We start from the raw sequence: 20534 nt of genomic DNA, 5'->3' as shown, positions 1-20534 counted from the left end.
TTTGCACCTTCATTCATAGTGGAGTTGAATGAGTCTTTACATTAGTTTTACCCATGTTAGTGTTCAAAGGACGGACAAATTAAGGCAAACAAAGAGACACAATTAAAAATGTTTTCCCTTTAAGATGGAACTATGTATGGAAATGATAGTAACATGATTGAAATATCTTGCAATTCGTAAGTTACATTAGAAGAATCAGGACCTGCAATTTCTTTAACCTGTTGTTCACAATAATATCTTTGCAAAGTAATTCTTTCATTGATTTGTGTTTCTTTCCTTGTATAGAAAAACATCAGATCTACCATTATTTGATGAGAATTTCTCAGGGTACGGAATGAACAAAGTAGCTCACACTATGGAGCTATTGGCAGCAGGGTAGGTGAAATTTCATTATTATAATAGTAAACTGAGCTCAAAAAGAAACTTTTTTTTCACAAGGTCATGTCTTGAAATCCTGTCCATCAAATTGAACCAAAATTACACACAGATTTACTTCAATACTCTACTCTTAACACATGTCAGTAACCAAGCAGTTATCCAACTGACACAACAGCAAAATGCACCGACATGGGACAGCTTCCTGGACCACATTCACAGCGCAACCCTGTTTCATGAAAAAAGTGTATGAAAAGCAGAAAGCAGCACCGTTTTATCATCTGTGCAAGGATCTTGTGTGCATTCTCACAGATTTTTTGTCCTGGGTGCCAAATGTTGGGCTGTGAAAGTGAAGGAAGTCCAGGAAGCTGTCCCATGACAGTGCATTTTGCTGTTGTGTCAGTTGGACAACTGCTTGGTTACTGACATGTGTTTTGAGTAGAGTATTAAGGTAATCCTGTGTGTAATTTTGGTTCATTTTGATTGACAGTATTTTAAGATATGACCTTGTGATTCACAAGTTGTAAAAAATTATAAGTTGTTTTTTTTAGCTCAGTTTAGATGTTATTGCATTATCAGGAGTGCAAGTGTACATATCAACCTTTTTCAGCACTATTTAGTCAGGATAAATTGCTTCTATACCATTTTTCACCCTAATGTGGCAGTGATGTCAATGCGCATTTCATTGGGTGCAGCATCAAATTGCTACCTTTGCTTTTAAAGACACTACATATATTCGCAAGTGAAACAGTTGCTTCAACGCGTTGATGTTACTGCCACATCAGCGGAAGAAATGGTATATCCAGTTAGGCTTGTAATTTTAACAGCCTGGTAGACAGCAAAATAACCAACCCAGTTTATAAGACTGGTGTTAAAGTACATTGCTGTGTGCATTATACCAGCCAGTCAAGTTGGCTCAATTGGTAATAGTTAGGCTCCGGTGGATTGGTGTTTGGTGATGCGAGTTTGAGCCCCGGCGCGGTCACTCTTTGTTCTCATGAAAGATTGAGCTGACTTAAAATTCCTCTGGGCAAGGAACTAACTACAGAGTATGGCTTGTGGGGTTATCCCTGCGTGCAGCCCTGCCAATTGTCCCTCATTTTGAGGGACTGTCCCTCAACCCAAAGTGAAAGAGGGACAGTCCCTTTTTCATACAATTTGCACAGTGACGGCAAATTTAAATGTAAGAACAGCAGAAAATGATGCAAATTTAGACCTGCAAAACCTTCCCTGAATTCTGAAAGTATTGCACACCTCAAGTCTTTGAATTTGTCGGTACCTGGTTTGTGTGTCACATGTACAAGGTTTTGGCCTCAATGTCCCTTTTTCTGACTTCGGTAGGTTGGCAGGTCTGTGCCAGAATACATGTACACTTTATATAGCGCACTATAAATCATCACACTTTTTTTAAACAAATATTCTGTTCAGTTTTATTTTATTCAAACATCATCAAAATACAAACAACATAATATTATAAACATGCATGTTACAGAAATTACAATTTAACCATAACAATTTTGAGTTGTAATAATGCTTGCAGTGCAAGATTTAGTGAAGTGAATAGCTCTCATGTATAAGCAACTTCATTTGTTAGTATTCACTAGGACAACTAATGATCCTTCCCTTTTCCTCTTTCATATCCTATCTCCCTCCCTCTTTCTCTCTATATCTATCTGTCTTTCCCTCAATCAAATGAATGTCAATATAAACTCATTTCTTCATGTAATGTTCATTTATTTTAATATTATTCAATTATTGTTTTCAACAGATTTACCTTTGAGGTACTACCCAATATTTGGGCCATACATCTTCCACACCGTGTCACTACATACAACACAAACTTTCTAACAGACCCACTGGAAAGACTACAGAATAGAATCACTAGATTTGAATTTGTGGCAAAGATAATGAAAAAATATGGACTTGGACCATGTGGGCAAAACAGGTAGCATTGAAAATTATTTGATCTCGCTAAATACTCTGATGTGTTGGAGTATGATGCAGTTACTAATGTGACTATCCACGACGAAGTCAGTGTAAAGCCGCCAGTACAGATTTAGAGATACAGACCAATAAACCAAATAGAAATCAATTGAAAACAAAGTAATTTTCGTACCAAATTCTTTATTTTTGAGTAGCTAATTTTCAGAAGCAATTATAGTTTGTGATATATCTCAATTTTAGCTCTTGTTTTAAGGAGATTTTGACTAATTCAAAATCTAAGATTCTTTAATGTGCAACTTTACACTGGGTTCGTCGTTGATGATCATAAGTTATGACTATTTTTCCCTCAGTACTGGCTACGGGCCTATCACCTCAAACCCGGAGGCTGCATCTGTGTTTGTTGTAAAAATGCCTGCCACAAACTACATCTTCTCTTAAGATGGATTTAGTGCTTTTGTACACATTACATAATGGGTGTACTGTAACTCTTCATTACCTCCATGCCAAGGGCAGGTAATATATAATACTTGACACCTTTGTTTCAAACGTACATTTTATAATTCAGAGCTTGTATTTTATAATTTAACGGACAAGGTCTTATTGGGGCCAAAATATACTATTCTCACAGCATGTGAAGATTTTAAAATCCAATTGGGAATGCGGTTTTATGTTTTTGGTAGGAAAAAAAATTGCAACAAATTCAAAATAAACATGTGCGGCAGCTTTAATTTGAGGCATGCAGACCTTTTGGCCGTAGGTGAACTATTACTTATGAATAACAAACCACACAGTTTTAATTTGGGGGCAATTTTGTATAAAGGGTGTTTACATCAGGGTTTACATGTATTTAAGTCTGTCCATGGAGGGCAATAATATTACTTAAATTTTAGGCTTATAGTAAAAATGTATGTATGAATGAATCTATGTATGAATCTGGAATTCTATAAGAGAAAAACTGTGTGTCTTTGCTTTAATTTGGTGCTTTACTCAAGTTGAGTGGAAAACAGTGTATTCCTATATTTATTTGTTGTATAACAGATTTTAAACAATTATTTGTATTCATTTTGATTTGTTCAAATCCAAAGAGCCGGGGTGTTTTATAAAACTTCAAATTATACAGAGGCAATTTCAGGATTTATTTGGGGATGTTGATTTGGGGGAAAGTGGCCGTTTCTGCCAACAATCCAAAGTTGCCCCCAAATTGTTCTGAAACGTAATGTTACATAAAAAAAAGGCTTATTAATCTTACCTGCCTATATTTGATCTTAAAGGAGGATTTTGTGATCCTAGTATCCTCTTTTTATACCATTTTTCAGTAGATATCCACAAAAAAAGCTTATTCCCAAAATTTCAGTTGATTCTGATTTTTCGTTTGCAAGTTATGCATGATTACCGTATTTCGTCAAATAGTCGCCCCCCCTCAAATAAACGCCCCCACCACTTTTTTTCAACCAAGATGTTTCAAAAATGCCGATATTTCCATGCTATCTTGTGTAGTAAGCTTACCAAGCTGCGCACATGGTCGATAATAGCGTCAATAATCGGCGAAAATCTGGATCAAAAACCCGGAAGTGAGCCAGAAGTCAGTGTTTCTGGTTCATAGTTCGTCATTTTAGCGTGTGTTTTTAGTTTACCTAATGATTTTAACGGGAATTATCGTTCTAAAATTGACCTTGAATAAACGCCCCTTGGGAAAATGTAACGCCCGGGGTTTATTTGACTAAATACGGTATGTGTATTTTTCACAATGTAAAATTTCACGATATCTTTGCTAAATGGATTAATCTGCAAGAAATTTTGTGTACATATAAATGTTATGTAGAGGTTTCCAGTGGTATAAAAATATCAACTTTTTTTAGAACAGTGGGGGGATGATGCTGTGGATCACTAAATGCCCTTTTAAATAGATCTTTAATATTTATGAAACGCTCTTAAGGGATCTAAAATGAGCGTTTATTGCGTTTCGACAGTATTTTTGTGGGACATGAGAGGCGCCTCAGACCTATCGAATTGCATTCTGAATACTGAAGCATGTCTTTCTGATATCAAATAATTTTCATTTTTGAAAATCACAATATAATACAAATTTTATGACAAATTATAAAAATTTGATATTTTTCAAATTTTGATATATAACAGTCCTCGAAGTAAATGATATAAATCTAATGACATATTCTTAAAGTGTATGTAGCAGGAGGAAAAGCCGACGGTCAATTGAAAATTTTGACCTTTCATATTGAAGATATGGATTTTTTTCCCAAAAGACCTAATTTTTTTTGGTGTTTTGGGAAAAAAATCCATATCTTCAATATAAAGGTCAAAATTTTCAATTGATCGTCGGCTTTTCATCCCACCTACAAACACTTTAAGTATAAATCATCAGATTTATAAAGTTTACTTCAAGTACTGTTAAATATCAAAAATATCAATTTTAATGATTTGCCATAAAATGTGTATTAAATTGCTAATTTCAAAAATCAAAGTTATTTGATATCAGAATGACATTCTTCGTATTCAGAATGCAATTCGATATGTCTGATGTGCTCTAATGTCCCACAATAAATACTGTCCAAACGCTCATACCCCAGCCCTTAAGTTTTTAAAAGTTTGTATAATGTATAGCCATAACATGATACTTCTTCTCGCTTGTCTTTCACACAAGTGTTTCATTTAAATTTGTACATATACTTGGTTTTATAAATGAGTTGGGTGATTGACATGTGGTGATAATCTGCCCTCATCACAGAATTAGCGAAGGAGAACCGAAACTCCCTATATCGTAAGGTACAATCGTGCCATCAGCTATGGGGAGAAAATTGGGGGTATTCGGGTCCTTGCAGACGCTACGCGGAGACAAACAAAGACAATTCTGCTTCTCATCTTTAGCATCTTGCAATTGACACGTTTCACTATGAAGCATGTCAAATTATGCTTAGTATGTGATGTCTCGCTTGCATAACAACGAATGCCTCGAGAGCTCTCCGAGGGAAACCGAATACCCCTAATTTTTGCTCCATGGCTGTATCAAGATGGCGGTTGAGTCCCGATTCTCCTCCTCTAATTCTGTGGTCCTCAGAAGTAAAAATACAGTATCGGTTGTGTTAATTAGTATCAGATACTGCCTTTTACTTCAGGAGCACACTGATTCAAAATATATTTGACTCCCAAATAAATACACAGTATCTGCTCAAGTTTGCATGTCTGGCTTTTAATTGGCGAACATTGTTTGGTTTTGTTATGCGCGTCAGTCCAAGTCTAACTCATGCTTGCGTAAATACACATGCGTATGCCAGATACTTAATGCGCACTGACTAGCGTAAGTGCTGTGCCCAACTGCGTGCATGCCATTGTATATCAATACACTATGTTATGAGTCTTCTTTTTTTGCCAATTATAATATAAGCCGAACAAACTTTAGCTTAGGCATAACAAAAATTGTTGTGTGGCCCTCTGTGACTGACTCAAATTTGAAAACAGACAAAAGAGGTTTTAGTGTATAAATTTAAAATAAAACTATATTTTTTTTCAGGAAGGTCAGGTGTATTTTTTAGTGTAATACTAAAATGCAAATGGATGCTTAAATTGACAATCAAGAAGAAAAAGAAATCTGACCTCTCCCATTTCACTGTATTTTGAGAGCGCAATGCAACATTTTTGTTGATTGTTGGCCATACTATGCCTATTACAGTACTAGTACTGGAAGCTACTTAACACAAAATTGTCAGGGCGTTGAATATAAGTTTGTGTTAACAGAAATTTGTGTTACCAGGTCATTCTAATGTATAAAGGTACATATGCTTGGTACCCATACTGAAAATAGATGTGCTGTTATCATCAGGAATTTTGTGTTAACGAATTTCCACTATATGCTTTGTAATATTTTAAGATGTAATTTATTTTAATTTGTATCTTCCATTCACAGCTAATTGCATTTGTTATCAAAACTTTAGCTACTTTCTTGCCAATAAATACTGAAATGTTAACTGTCAAATTTTATATGTATAGCTTAACATTAGAGAAATTTTTGACCTGGAAGTAATTGTTAATAAAATGTTGTAATATAATAGTATGTTTAGAACCAAAGAATATGTGAAGAGGAATATCTGGGGTCACTTGTATTTCAACTCTAAAATGATGTTGTTCCTCATGGTTAGGCCCTAAAAAAGGTTGACTCTCTAATAACATTTTTCAAAAAGTTGCACTAAAAAAAGCCTGCCAAAAAGACCTAGTGCATATAGGGCTATGCGCTATTGCTTTCACATACCTATGCTTGCGGGTTTGAACTGAGAGACAACCTTCTTCTTAGGCAAGATTATACTGGAGACTGAATATCTGGTATCTAGGTATCTAAAACAGCAGTAATTCACAAATACAGGGGATATCAAAATGATTGGTACCCATCAACAGCAATAATTTGCAAATACAGGGTATATTAAAATGATTGGTACCCATCAATATCCAGTGAGCATGGCTAATACTGCCACATCAAAATAACTATTAAGGGGTGAAATCAGAAGTCAACCGGCGGTCAACCGTGCGGTTCCGTCCGGTTGGACCTGATGTCTACTGTTCTAAACAATGGAACACGGTTCGGTCGAGTTTTGATTTCATCGATAACATCCATCTTGTTTGTAGATTTGTGTCAAAAAACTATATAGTATTCATTTCAAGAGGGTCTAATATATATGTTGAATGTGGAAGAAGCAGTTGTTTCATTACAACAAAGCTGATGGGTACCAATCATTTTGGATCCAACCTGTAAGGTGTATAATTTAGAACTATATATAAATACTGGCTATCTGAATGAAAGAAGAGGCATACCCGCAGGGTGTGATTTTACACAAGAGGAAAGGTACTCACTTCATTTACTTTCTGTAAGCATGTGCACACAGATACACATGTTAGTTGAAATACATTGTGCCCCAAGAATATTCAACACTTCGAGGGTTCAGAACCAGAAAGCCGTAACTCACTATGACCAGCTCTCATAAATGAGCATAAAGTTGGCTCCTTGTTTTGGTCTTCAAAAATCAATAGTTATTCCACAATGTCTTTGTTTCCTATTGAATTTTGTCATAATTAATGGAATGTATCTTCTATTGTCCTGGCAACTTATGCTCATTTTGTGGGAGCAGGTGATTGTGAGTTGAGGCTTTCTGGCTCTCAACCCTCGACATTATATAATGTAGAATAGGAAAGCTGCCAAATTGTATTGCCGCCATGCAATGGGACCACAATATTGTACCAATTTAATGCCAAAATTTAACAATAATTTAACAAATGGATATAAGGATAATTTGGATGCGATAATATGTTACTATTTCTTTTGTTGGGACCCATATGCCCTAAAAACATGCTGAAGTCAATAATGTTCATTGAAATCACAGTATTGATAAAGAAATGTGAATAGGTGATTAAAGTCATAGTCAGTTATATGGTAATTCAAAACGTAGTCAGTCTTTATTTCAGGGTCCTTTGAAGTGATTGAGAATAATTCACATTAACTATGACTTTTCGGTAATGTAAAAACAAGAATATCATTAAATTTATGTTTAGGTGCTCAGGGCACATGCATTTTAAATCGCCCACCACATTTCATGTAGTACAAGAAAGCCATTGAACAGCGTAGCGGTTCGCTCGAGCATATCAATAGACGAGTCCCTCGCCTTTGTTGATAAACAGTGATGTCAAGTGGTCTATACACACCCCTCCTGTGAAAGATTTTGAAAAATGTCTTCCACATGGGGAGTATGAATTGCAAATGGAATTGCCACATTAACCAACTCTATTTGAAACTCATCCTCCATCTGTGGAAGATTCAAGTTGAATCTTTCTCAGAGGGTTTATGAGATTCAAATGGAGCTGCCTATAACTGCCTAATGTGTTCATTTCATTTGAAATGCATGTTTCTCCTGTGGTAGATATTTCCAAAATATTCCGCACCGTGGATTTTGAATGGAATAGCCCAATGTGGGTCTTGATTCTCATCAAGCCATCTTCTAAGAGTATCCATGACTTTTTTGGGCAAAAACCGTTGCCATGGAAATGGAATAGAATGCATGGTTACAAATTTGCCAACATGCATGGTAGCAATGATTCTCAAGACATTTTGATAATATATGATTTGTCCATTTGAAAAATGTCTAACAACAGGGAAATTTCATGGGCTGGCCTCTATACTATATCAAACATTAAATCACAGTTTCAAATAAACTACTTTTTAACAACTTTTATCGAAATTTAAGTCTAAAATTGAACACAATAATACAAATTGAGCCATGCTAATGTGCTATGGATACAAAGAGCATGAAAAATTGCATTTTTACATAAAGGAATGTTCATTCAAATGGGTTAACTTTGTACCATACTCTTTGGCCTTTAAGTTCCCGGCCTTGTGGAAATTAATGCAGCCATTATAGGTTGGTCTGGAATATGTAGTCAGCTTCGATCTGTAATGTTTCCTTTCCATACTAATTAGGTAAACACACCTAATATATGTAGAAGGAGTGCAAACAGTATCAAAAGTATGGTGATCAAGATGATTGGTTTAAGGTACTGGTATATTTGTAAGCTTTCATCTTTCTGTAAGCTTTCATCTTTCTGTAAGGTATCATCTTTCCATTTGGACTTCAGAAGGAAAGGCTTATTCATACTCTGCTGGCCAATTTTCTGAGCTGATTCTCCAATTTTAGCAGCTTGTTCATGAGTGAGTTTACCCTTTAGCGAAGATTTATTGTTTCCGTCATCATTGATGGCAGTGATGCTTGTCTCTGTAACTCTCTCACGCGATCAGAAACTTGGGATCCAGTCTTTCGTTGTTGTTTCAGTTCGTTTCTTGATTGCAGCAACTCTCGTCCCTTGCTTTTTAACTTTAAATTACAGCTACCTGAAAAAAAAAATGGGGAAATTACAATAAGTGTATTAGAGAAAAAGAGGTGTGCCCTCAGGCCGAAAGCCTGTAAAATTAATGACACACATACCGGTATTAAATCCATACTTTTATTTTTGTGCAAGTGAGACATGTACTCAAAGATCTTCTAATCTAGTACAACTAGATCTGAACTACTGCGTAACGCTCAAGTTCAACTTATTTATATAATTTTGGATATCGGATTGTATTCTAATTTGTTGAACCTTCTAATAAGTATACTTTTGGTATATTTGGTATTATTACCTAATTAATTATTTAAACTTACTCCTACATTGTTTACATATGATGTCACTAGAGCTGATGGTCACGTCGTCATTATAGGTCTATGAAACATGACGAACATTTGCATTTTCTTTCTGTTACTGTAAATTATATTGTGAAATACCATATATACGGTAATTGAAGACGGAGATAAAAAGACTATTTGCGTCTGACGTCACTGTCAATCAAATTCCCTACGATCCTTGATTGGTTAATAGCGCATAATTTATCTGGTGCCTATCGGAGACAAGGAATAGCAGAAAATGGCAAAAAAGTATATGTACTGTTATAAAACAAAAAGCTAGGCATTTTTGACATAGTGCCTTCGGCCCACCTTCGCGAAAGAAAGTTTCCTAAACTATAAAGACCTTTTGAGATAGTTTGTATGTTTAAAGGTGCAATTAACAATAAGGCGCCAGTGGCGTAACTAGGGGGAAGGGGGGCAACGTGCCCCAGGCGCCACCCTTGGGGGGGGGGGCGCCAAATTAACCAATTCAGCATCGATTCTGCTCCCCTCCGAGCGATGAAAGTCAAAATTTTCACGAGTTTCACATATTTCATAACAAAAGATATTCTTGAGTGCTGGGGGTGGGGGGGTAGGGGCGCCAATTTGTTTCTTGCCCCGGGTGCTACCAACCCCTAGTTTATAGCCACTGCAAGGTTGCCCGCTTTTACCGCCGTGTTCAGCAATTTAACTCATATCATCACGACAAACTTGTCTTAAAATAGCCCAGTTCAGCCCCAGGCAAACAGGCAATCATATACGAGGGGGTATCAAAAAGTTTTAGAAATCGTCCAGAAGTGAAAGAGCTATAAATGAAATTTTGTCAGTGCAATCACTGGTCCTTATGTACACTATGATGCAAAAATGGTCTCATAAGTATGTTTACTTTTTTTACAGGCGACGCTAGATGCTAATAACCTGCTGCCCCAGTTACTGCGCTAAAACTGCAAGATTGAGAAAATTCAGGCAAGCAGTTATTAAGATCCTGCATTTGAAGGGTTGCAGTGCCTATAGAAAACCGATGATGAAATGAAAGTTATCTTCAGTGGTGATTGTGATATTGTCACTGTTGCTTTTTGGAAAATGAAAAAAACTTTTTGATACCCCCTCGTATATATGCCAGGAGCCATATAAGCATTTTAAGGCCAAATGTAATCATGTTTTAATATACTATCATGACTATTACTATAGACTTTAATCCAATTGAATGAACGCAGCTTTCAATAGTGTGACGATTTTTTGCGTATAACACTGCACGATGTACGCTAGCGTATGTGACTGTGCGTGAGTAACGCGGAAGTGAATCCAACCATGCCAAATGCATGCACTCGTGATTGGTTTAGCATTGTATCCAAGGTTGTGCGTTCGCGTAAATTTGAAATGCGCGATACACGATCGCAGTTGGATCGAGTACAGCTGCTGAAATTTGCTGCGTTTATTCAATTGGAATACCTACTATAGACGTATATAATAGCATGCATGCTTAGGCTAGGCCTAGCCTAGCCTAGACTGGTTTAGTTAGTCCCTAGGCTTGGGCTAGCTAGGCCCTATATGAATTTGATTGATGAAACCCCCTATACAAGATTCGCCTATAGTCAAACTCAATAGACATGATAGAGTGCTTACAGAGCACAATATTTGAACAAATTTAGTTCAACTTCAATTAAAAGCACTGAGCAACTTGGGCTTGCGAGCTAGCTCGAGTTGTGTGAGAGTGACAGTAAGTCAGCTTATTTTATTAGCATCAATTATATAATTGATCATGACAATTTGAGCAGCAGGCAAAACTAGTTGTGGGTTCAATGTTCTTTCTTACCTGTAAAGTGCAAGATGAAATCACATTTATATCTCCATGCACCTATGCCCACCAATATGCCATGAACACAATCCTTGAGCACTGTGCATTACCATGAATCCTTGATGCAATGATCAAATTGTGCATGTGCACTTGTGTACATGTACAGTAGTTCATAAGCAGAACTGCACAGTAACATGTACATTGATAATTAGCATGTACACTTGGGTTCTGTCAGGTTTGAAATTGAATGTACTGCTTGTCTTTATTTATTATTATTTTTTAATGTCTTTACTTTATTGTTCATTTTTATTTTATTTATTTTTTTATTTATTTGTTAAATTTGATTTTACTTCACTTTTTTTGTATATTCTTGTTTATTTTACTTTATTATGTGTGTAAGCATTTTCCTTTTAATATTTTATGTTTAACGCAATTACTTTAATTTAAAAGTAAATATACCCATCCAGAAAGTTTCATCAGAAATAAGACCAAAAAAATATTGTTGTGTTGCCCTCAAGTGGGAAAATGGGAAAGTTGGGTGGACGGTCGGATTTTTTTTTTTTTTTTAAACCTTCAGTTTTTAAAAATCCCCTAAAACATTGTCAAATATTAAATAATGATTCTTCAATTAGGAGACATATTTGTCAATTTTGACTTCTGGATACCTGTTAGATATCAATTAAAGACTAGTCTTTCAATAAAATATTAATTTTAAGTGAAAAACATTGATTTTTTGAACAAATCTGTAAAAATCATCATTCAAAAAAAAAAAAAAAAATGCCGACCCCCGATTTTTCAGGATTTAGGGTCGGGCGGTTGAGGGCAACACAACAATTTTGTTTGGCCTAATTTAGGCCCCTATATTCTAAATATTAATTTAAATAGGCCAAATAGAAAAACTAATTCATTTTGCAACTGCCTCCCTCCTCATTTTCTGGGATCAGTCCATGTTTTTGTTTTTTAATTTCTTAGTTTTTAATGCTGATAAACAAGTATATTAATGCTGATAAACAAGTTTATGAGTCGATCAGCATGAATCGCTTGCAAGTGTTTTGTGGAACATACTCTAAGGGGTCTAATGTTTAATCCCTCATAATCTAAAAAAGGGCCTCGTCATTTTCCTGGCAGATGTTGAAAACTGCCAACAATGATATAAATAATATGTGAAAACTGCTGTTATTTGATCAAATAACAGCAGTCCACATTTTCTCTGGAATGTTTGCAAATCCCTTTCACTTTTCCAAAAAGGTGGGGATGTGAAACATTTTTTTTAATCTTGTGGCCTAAATGTTGTTTTTTTTTTTGTTTTGTTTTTTTTAATAATGAAGAAGGAGGCAGCCTGCTTCACCCTAGCAGGGAGTAAGACAATGCAAGACAATTAATACATGTGAGGATCGTAAAATAAACGATGCATGCTCTGCACAAGACATTATGATTTAAATGACGATCGAGAGTTTGGTGCTCGAGCAAACTGACATAATGAAAATTTTGAGAGCGAAAAAATCAGGACTCGGTGGGGATTGATATTATAATTGGCCACTGAGACACAATGATCGAGAGAGTTATCATGGGAATGCAAGTTGAGATTGGCCGAGTACCGACTGTAAACTCAGGTAGTACAGTGGCTGCACTCTGGACTGGTAATCCAGCGACCAGGGTTCAATCCCCGCCAAGTCCTGATTTTTTTCTCTCTCAAAATTTGCATATATCAGTTTGATTGAGCCCCAAACACATCATTTAAATATTTAAATTGACATAGGCCCCTACTACTAAATAATTAATATATCTGTTGATTTAATATGCTTTCTTATGACAGATGTAAATATTTGTATAAATATTATTGATTTTATTTGCTTGTAATATGTGTGTAGTATGAAAAAGCACAAACTAGCCACTGGCCCTATCTGACCCTAATCATATGTAGGGTCCTTTTATCTTTTAGTTTCTGTCTATTGTTCAGAAATGAAAATGCAAGGGATTATGTGAGTTGATCTTTAACTTCATTTCATTGTTAAGTTTGAAGTACCAATGAGCTTATTTATTTCAATAGAGGTCAAAATGCCTGCTGTCAATATAAAAGGCTGGATAAGACAAGATTATGGAACACCCACAGTGTGTGGAACACCGGTGTTTTTAGTGGTCTAGCGCCCCCTCTCGCTTATGTTCTATAATAGTAGGCCTTTAATGTTGTTAAAGTGGTTCACATTAATGTGACAAAATGCCAATCCGAATTGCATGTAGGCCCAACTAATTATCAGATTAGCAATTGCCATTGTTATGAATGAATAGAATAAATTATCTTCGCTAGAATGCAATTTTTAGAATGACCAATGGAATGGTACCAAGATTTTCAAAAGCTGTTTACTCAGAACAGCAATTTTGCGCATTCGGCACTCTGTCATGTTCATAACGTTATAGGTATAGCTATATACACCTCCCCGATGGCATGTTTTTAAATATCATCAGAACAAAAAATATGATTCAGCCCTCTTTACAACAACTCAAGAACCACAGGACCTACAAAAGTATGTGATATTAGAATTCTTCTATAATTGCTCACTATGAAATGATCAATGCAATTTTTGCCAAAGCTCACTACCATTCGCAAGATGCTTTGAATTACCAAATTGCAACAGTTTAAAATAGGTGTTATCCTTAAAGGATTCATGTTGATACCATTGTTATATTCTAGGATATCCAACTTTGAAAAGGGCTTTGAGCATTGCAGGAGAAAATTAATGTACAGCAGTCAAATTTTTTTAAAACTTTTTGCAGCATTCAGAGTTCAGAACAATTTTGCAGTTTCTTTTCACTGGCTTTTTAAATTTGTGGTTCCAAATTTAACAGCATAAAATATACACACACACACATGATTTTTTTTCCTATAAAAAGTAGGTTTGTTTCAAAGCATCATATTTGAAATTTATGCATGTAGACTATAAATTAGTTTACATTGTACAATAAAAAATATAATTGAATTCAATAAAACAGTTTACTAGATAGCAAATTCATAAAAATGTATCTGTTTTTATTATCCTCAAATACAAGTTTACATTTTGCAACTAGCAAATAAAAAATACAATAATATTACATCATTATTTTGTTTGTGACTAATGTTTACTTGAAATTATAAGAGCTAATCATCTTACTATTTGTTTTGTTTGCTCACCACTTCCAGACCATTTTATTAAAACTAGGTTGTCTGATTTTTTAATATTATATTTTCTATGGAGACCTACCATCAATAAATAATTCAATTGTAAATTTTGAGATGGGATAGGCCCATCGAACAGTATACCACCATGGGGAATAGGTATCACTAGCGTGGAGAAGTTGGCTTGAGATTAGAGATTAGACATTCGCAATTGAATAATTCAATACGTTGAATATAAAGTTTTTGAAATTCCTTATTTTGATGAATTTCGACCTAAAAACAACTCTTATGTATAGTTCAAGTCTTCTACATTTTTTGACACCATCTTTGGACATCCGAAAATTTTTTGAATGTCGAAAAATGGTGTAAAAATACTCGAGAACACTTGACCGATACATAAAAGTGGGTTTTAGGTCGAAATTCGCCCAAATAACGAAAATTTCAAAATTTTTGGGCCAAAATTTTGAAAGTCCAAAACGGTCTCAAATGACTCCAGTACCCTTGATCGATGCAGGAAAACGATTAAAAGTGTAATATTCAACGTAATAACGAATGTCTAATCTCTAATCAACTTCACCGTGCTGTATCACTTTGTGTCCTGTCCATAAAAAGAAAGTATATCTCAAGCCCAAAACTGAACTGGGTATAGTAGATTATGTGAAAAATATGACCATTTGCAGTCATCTGAAATTAGAAACCCAGGTATGCTCATTGGCAAACAGTGTACCCAGCGAACAGATATATTATGTTTTCATATTTTGCAATTTTGTTACACAAACAAATTTTGAACACTGACCAGTGACCAGACAGTTTTGTATGTCATGGGCGACATATTTCATCAGAGTGAGTGGTTTCGCATCCTTCTCTATGCTAGTGGGCATCACAGTTCCATCCCCTGGCGTGCTAGGTCATAGATGTGAGTTGTGTTACCACAAACAGGTCAGAGTTCAAATTTTGGTTATATTACGAATCTCTTCATGAGTTATATTATGTTTTGCTTCGTCAAAAAATGCCAGGGTGTATAAAAATAATTATATGAAAAAACATAACATATTTTGTGGCAAACTATTTGCAAACTATTTTGCCAATAACATTATGGTTAATAATTTGCAGTTTTGAAAAATACTTTTTAATGTTATTAAAACATTTTATACCTTGACATTTAAGTTTTCTGCAAAACATGTTGTCTTTGCTGCATAGGTATATAAAACTTAAACAAATATCCTAATTGACAGCTGTAGCTACATGTATGTACAAACTCACTATCCACTGAAACACAAGGAAACCACTCAGTCCAATTTGGTTGATTGTAGGCACATTGGAGGGGATACTTTGTCAGCAGAATGCAACATTGTCGTATTGTGACATTTTTTTTCGATTCCCTTGTTGTTGAAATTGAGATTTTGGTGAAATTTGAAAATCAAAATTTAATCCACACTGTCAATCGCGTACTACCTGGATACACTTAGCTTTGCGGCAGAGTAAAACAGAGATGGGGCAATGGGGGCAACACTATATGGCCACAGGGGTTATTGGAGTAGCCCTGAATGGCCATATATGGTTGCTTAGTCTTCATCATCAACATCAGACTAAGGGTGAGGTAACCCTGACATAAACCTCTACTGACAATACGTCCAGCCAGCGCGTCGGTATATGGCTAAAATCCCTCAAGTAAATGGAAGAGAATGCTAAAGGAGGCCGTGAAGCCCAAGGCCACAATGGGCGCAATCATCAAAGACCTGGTGACTGCAGATTGCCTATGAATCGTGACCCAAGAGTGACATCTGCGGATGACATCACACAGCCAAAGCCAAAAGGAAACTGTGTGATCGATAAGGGTCACAAGGATGGACAAACAACACTCAACGTTTGTACGTATAATACTAGGACCTTGAAAACAGATGAATCTCTAGAGTCCTTATTGGATGAACTACAAAACTTCAAGTGGGACATAATTGGATTATGTGAAACGAAGAGGGAAGGAGAGGGTGTAGTGGAACTTCAAGGAGGAGCATGGTTATACAACCAAGGAAAAACAGAGGACAACAAGGATGCAAAAGGAATTGGGTTTCTTATTCACCCAAAATTCAAAGACTTTGTGAAGGGAATGAAATGTCACTCAAACCGAAGTCATTTCTGTCACAGTGCAACTCACTGGAAACAAACAACTACGCATAGTTCAGGTGTATGCCCCCACCAGCGAGTATGATGATGAGGCAGTGGAAGAGGTTTATGAGGAAATAGCGAAGGCGATAGAAGAAAGTGAAGCTGAGTACACTATAGAAATGGGAGACTTCAATGCCAAAATAGGAAGCTACCAACCCGGAGAGGAGTCCATCATGGGAAAGTTTGGGATAGGAGAGAGAAACGATAGAGGGGACATGCTGCTGGAGTTTGCTGCACAACAAGGACTAGTCATCGCAAACACTTACTTCAAAAAGAACAAAATAGATACTGGACTTGGGAAAGCCCAGGAGGGAAGTTTAAAACCAAATTGACTTCATACTAAGCAGCCAGAGAGGAATTGTAGAAGACTGTGGAGTCATCACAAGTGTAGATATTGGAAGTGATCATAGGATGGTCAGAGCAAAGACACGCATCAACAGGAAACTAGCAAGGCTTCAGATCATAAGAAACAGAAAGAAAAATAAATTGAACATCCACAGACTACGGGAGAGGAGACAAGAGTACCAACTTGAATTGAAAAATCATTTTGCATGTTTAGATATAGAGAGTGCAGATATGGATACCATGTATGACCTCATATCCAGCACAGTTATAGAGGTAGCTGAAGAAATAGCACCAAGAGAAAGAAAGACTAAGCAAACATCTGAGGAGGACAAAGTGATAGAGGATATGGATGTGAAAAGAAAGAAACTTCGTGAAGTGGAAGACAAAACACCCCAACAAAAAACCGAATACGCTGAGCTTGTCAAAACAGTGAGAAAGAAGAGGCGACAGAGAAGCAGAAAGAGAAGAAATGAAGAAATTGAAACCATCCTGATGAGCGGAAAAGGACTAAAACAGATTTCAAAACTGAACAGCAAGAAAACCAGAATAAGCAAAATGAGACAAAAGGATGGCAACATCACAACTGATAGAGAAGAAATTCTAGACATAGGTGCAGAATTTTACCAAGATCTGTACAGTTCAAAATCAAATCAGGACAAGACAGATACAAACTGTAAATCAACTGATCAAACTGACCTCCCAAGTATAACAATAAGAGAAGTGGAATTGGCAGTGAAACAAATGAAAGACAACAAAGCTCCAGGCACTGACGACCTAACCAGTGACATCTTCAAGGTAGGCGGTGCAGAGATAAACATACAACTAGTCAGACTGTATAACGACATATTACACCAGAAAAAGATACCCAAAACCTGGAAAGAGGCTAAAGTCATACTGCTTCACAAGAAAGGCGACAAAGCAGATATTAAGAACTACAGACCAATAAGCTTACTGTCCCATGCGTACAAAATCTTTACAAGAATAATACAAAACCGCATCAAGAGAATACTGGATGAGAATCAACCAAGAGAACAGGCCGGATTCAGAGAGGGCTACTCAACTACAGATCATCTTCATGCACTAAATCAATTAATAGAAAAGGCAAATGAATACCAGTTAAAGCTTTTCGTTGGGTATAAAAAAAAAAAAAAAGCCTTTGACTCGGTAGAGCACAGAGACCTATTCACAGCTTTAAGAAAGATTGGAGTAAATGAAGGATATGTACAAATCATGGAGGACATATACACAGACGCAACAGCCATTATTCATCTTGAAAATGATGTATCCAAACCAATACACATAAAAAGAGGTGTAAGACAGGGTGATACAATTTCTCCAAAAATCTTCACAGCCGCCATGGAAGAAGTGTTCAAGAATTTAGACCTAAAACCGAGAGGAGTCAACATTGACGGAGATTATTTAACAGACCTGAGATTTGCAGACGATGTTGCATTAACAGCTGCATCAGTTGAGGATATGGAGGTGCAACTAAACAGCTTGAACAGGGAGAGTAAGAAGATAGGACTGAATATACATAAGGGGAAGACCAAATTCATGACAAATTACCAGACTAACAAGTCCATTGAAGTAGAGAATGAGCAGATAGAACATGTAGAAAGTTATAAGTATCTAGGCCAGACAGTAAAGATGGAAGACAACACGAGAGAAGAAGTCATGCTAAGAATAAAGGCTGGCTGGAGTTGCTTTGGCAGACACAAAGAAATCCTATGTGACAAAAGACTACCAATGACACTGAGGACGAGAGTCTTCAACCAGTGTGTATTACCTACAATGACCTATGGTTGTGAAACCTGGACAACAACTAAGTTTTTAGAACAAAAACTCAAGGTAGCACAGCATGCTATGGAGAGGAAAATGCTGCATATCACCATACGTAACAAAGTAAAAAATGTGGAAATCAGGGACAAAACAAATGTCAAAGATATCATGGAAAGGATCAAGGAGGCAAAGTGGAGATGTATGGACACATAGCTCGAGAGAGGACAATAGATGGACAAAGAGGTTAACGGAATGGCAGCCAAGAACAGGAAAGAGAAGAAGGGGAAGACAAAAACGAAGATGGCGTGATGATCTCACATCCTATTTGGGTACAACCTGGGCAAGAGAAGCACAGAACAGAAGCAAATGGAAGCTACTTGAGGAGGGCTACATCCGACAGTGGGTGACACAGCCTGTGAGGTGAGGAGGTGAGGTATATTAATTTTTTTTTAAACAGTACCACTTATGACAGTGTTGCAGGGAGTATGCGTGTGTCATTTACGTGTAGAATGCACCATTCTGCGCCAACTTTTCATAGAATACACTTGATTTTCAGAGCATGCAACACTGATGTACATTGTAAGTGCCACTTACTGCATTCGACACCTACTTTTCATAGAATGCAACACTGACCTAAGTGCTACTTACATCAGTGTTCCATTCTAAACTTCATTTTTATAGAACGCAACACTGACGTAAGTGCCACTTATGTCAGTGTTGCTTTCTATCTTTGGCAGTTCAAGTGTAGAATGAGCATATATTCTCTTGTTGATGAGAATACTTGCACTTACATCAGTGTTGCATTCACTGCAAGAATAACTAATGTACTTACAACATCTAAATTAGTTATTTATTTAATGGCAACAGTTAATAACATAAATAAACATAATTTTTCACCAGGTTCGCCGTCGCAAATAATAAAGGAGACAAGTAGAAAAAGTGATCCCGCCTGGGAATCGAACCCGGGACCTCAGGTTTACGAGACCTGCGCCTTAACCACTGGGCCACGGGAGCTTCATGATTAGGCTGGTTGAAATTCGAACCCATAAGCGGTCACTTAAACTTATCTCCTCCCCGCAAATAGCCCATAGTAGCTAGGGCCGTAAATACGAATATGTAGTTTGAGCAGTTAAGGGGTGGGGTATGAATGTTTGGACAGTATTTATTGTGGGACATTAGAGCACATCAGACATATCGAATTGCATTCTGAATACGAAGAATGTCCTTCTGATATCAAATAATTTTGATTTTTTGAAATTCGTAATGTAATACACACGCATTTTATGGCAAATTATTAAAAATTGATATTTTTGATATTTAACAGTGCTGGAAGTAAATTTTATAAATCTGATGATTTATACTTAGTAGAGTGGGATGAAAAGCCGACGATCAATTGAAAATTTTGACCTTTCAGTATTGAAGATATGGATTTTTTCCCCAAAACACAAAAAAAAAAAAATTAGGTCATTTTGGGAAAAAATCCATATCTTCAATATGAAAGGTCAAAATTTTCAATTGATCGTCGGCTTTTCCTCCCAGCTACATACAATTTAAGAATATATCATTAGATTTATAAAATTTACTTTGAGGACTGTTATATATCAAAAATGTGAAAATTATCAAATTTTAATAATTTGTCATAAAATTTGTATTATATCGTGAATTTCAAAAATGAAAATTATTTGATATCAGAAAGACATTCTTCAGATTCAAAATGCAATTCGATATGTCTGATGTGCTCTCATGTCCCACAAAAATACTGTTTAAACGCCAAAAC

The 20534-nt window shown here is 36.1% G+C and overlaps 1 protein-coding gene across 2 annotated transcripts in view; it reads left to right on the top strand.

The window, feature by feature from the left end:
• LOC140141774 (xylosyl- and glucuronyltransferase LARGE1-like) overlaps nucleotides 1–3986 on the top strand; it is a 36982-nt gene extending 32996 nt beyond the window's left edge. For both annotated transcript variants that reach the window (XM_072163643.1, XM_072163642.1), the window contains exons 14-15: nucleotides 286–375; nucleotides 2144–3986. In XM_072163643.1, the coding sequence (XP_072019744.1) occupies nucleotides 286–375; nucleotides 2144–2324 (271 nt within the window). In that variant the 3' untranslated portion in view covers nucleotides 2325–3986. The remainder of the gene's footprint in view (nucleotides 1–285; nucleotides 376–2143) is intronic.
• The last annotated feature ends 16548 nt before the right edge of the window (nucleotides 3987–20534 follow it).

The sequence above is a fragment of the Amphiura filiformis genome, chromosome 20 (assembly GCF_039555335.1).
Source record: "Amphiura filiformis chromosome 20, Afil_fr2py, whole genome shotgun sequence".
NCBI lineage: Eukaryota > Metazoa > Echinodermata > Ophiuroidea > Amphilepidida > Amphiuridae > Amphiura > Amphiura filiformis.
This window is presented reverse-complemented; position numbering and strand designations above follow the sequence as displayed.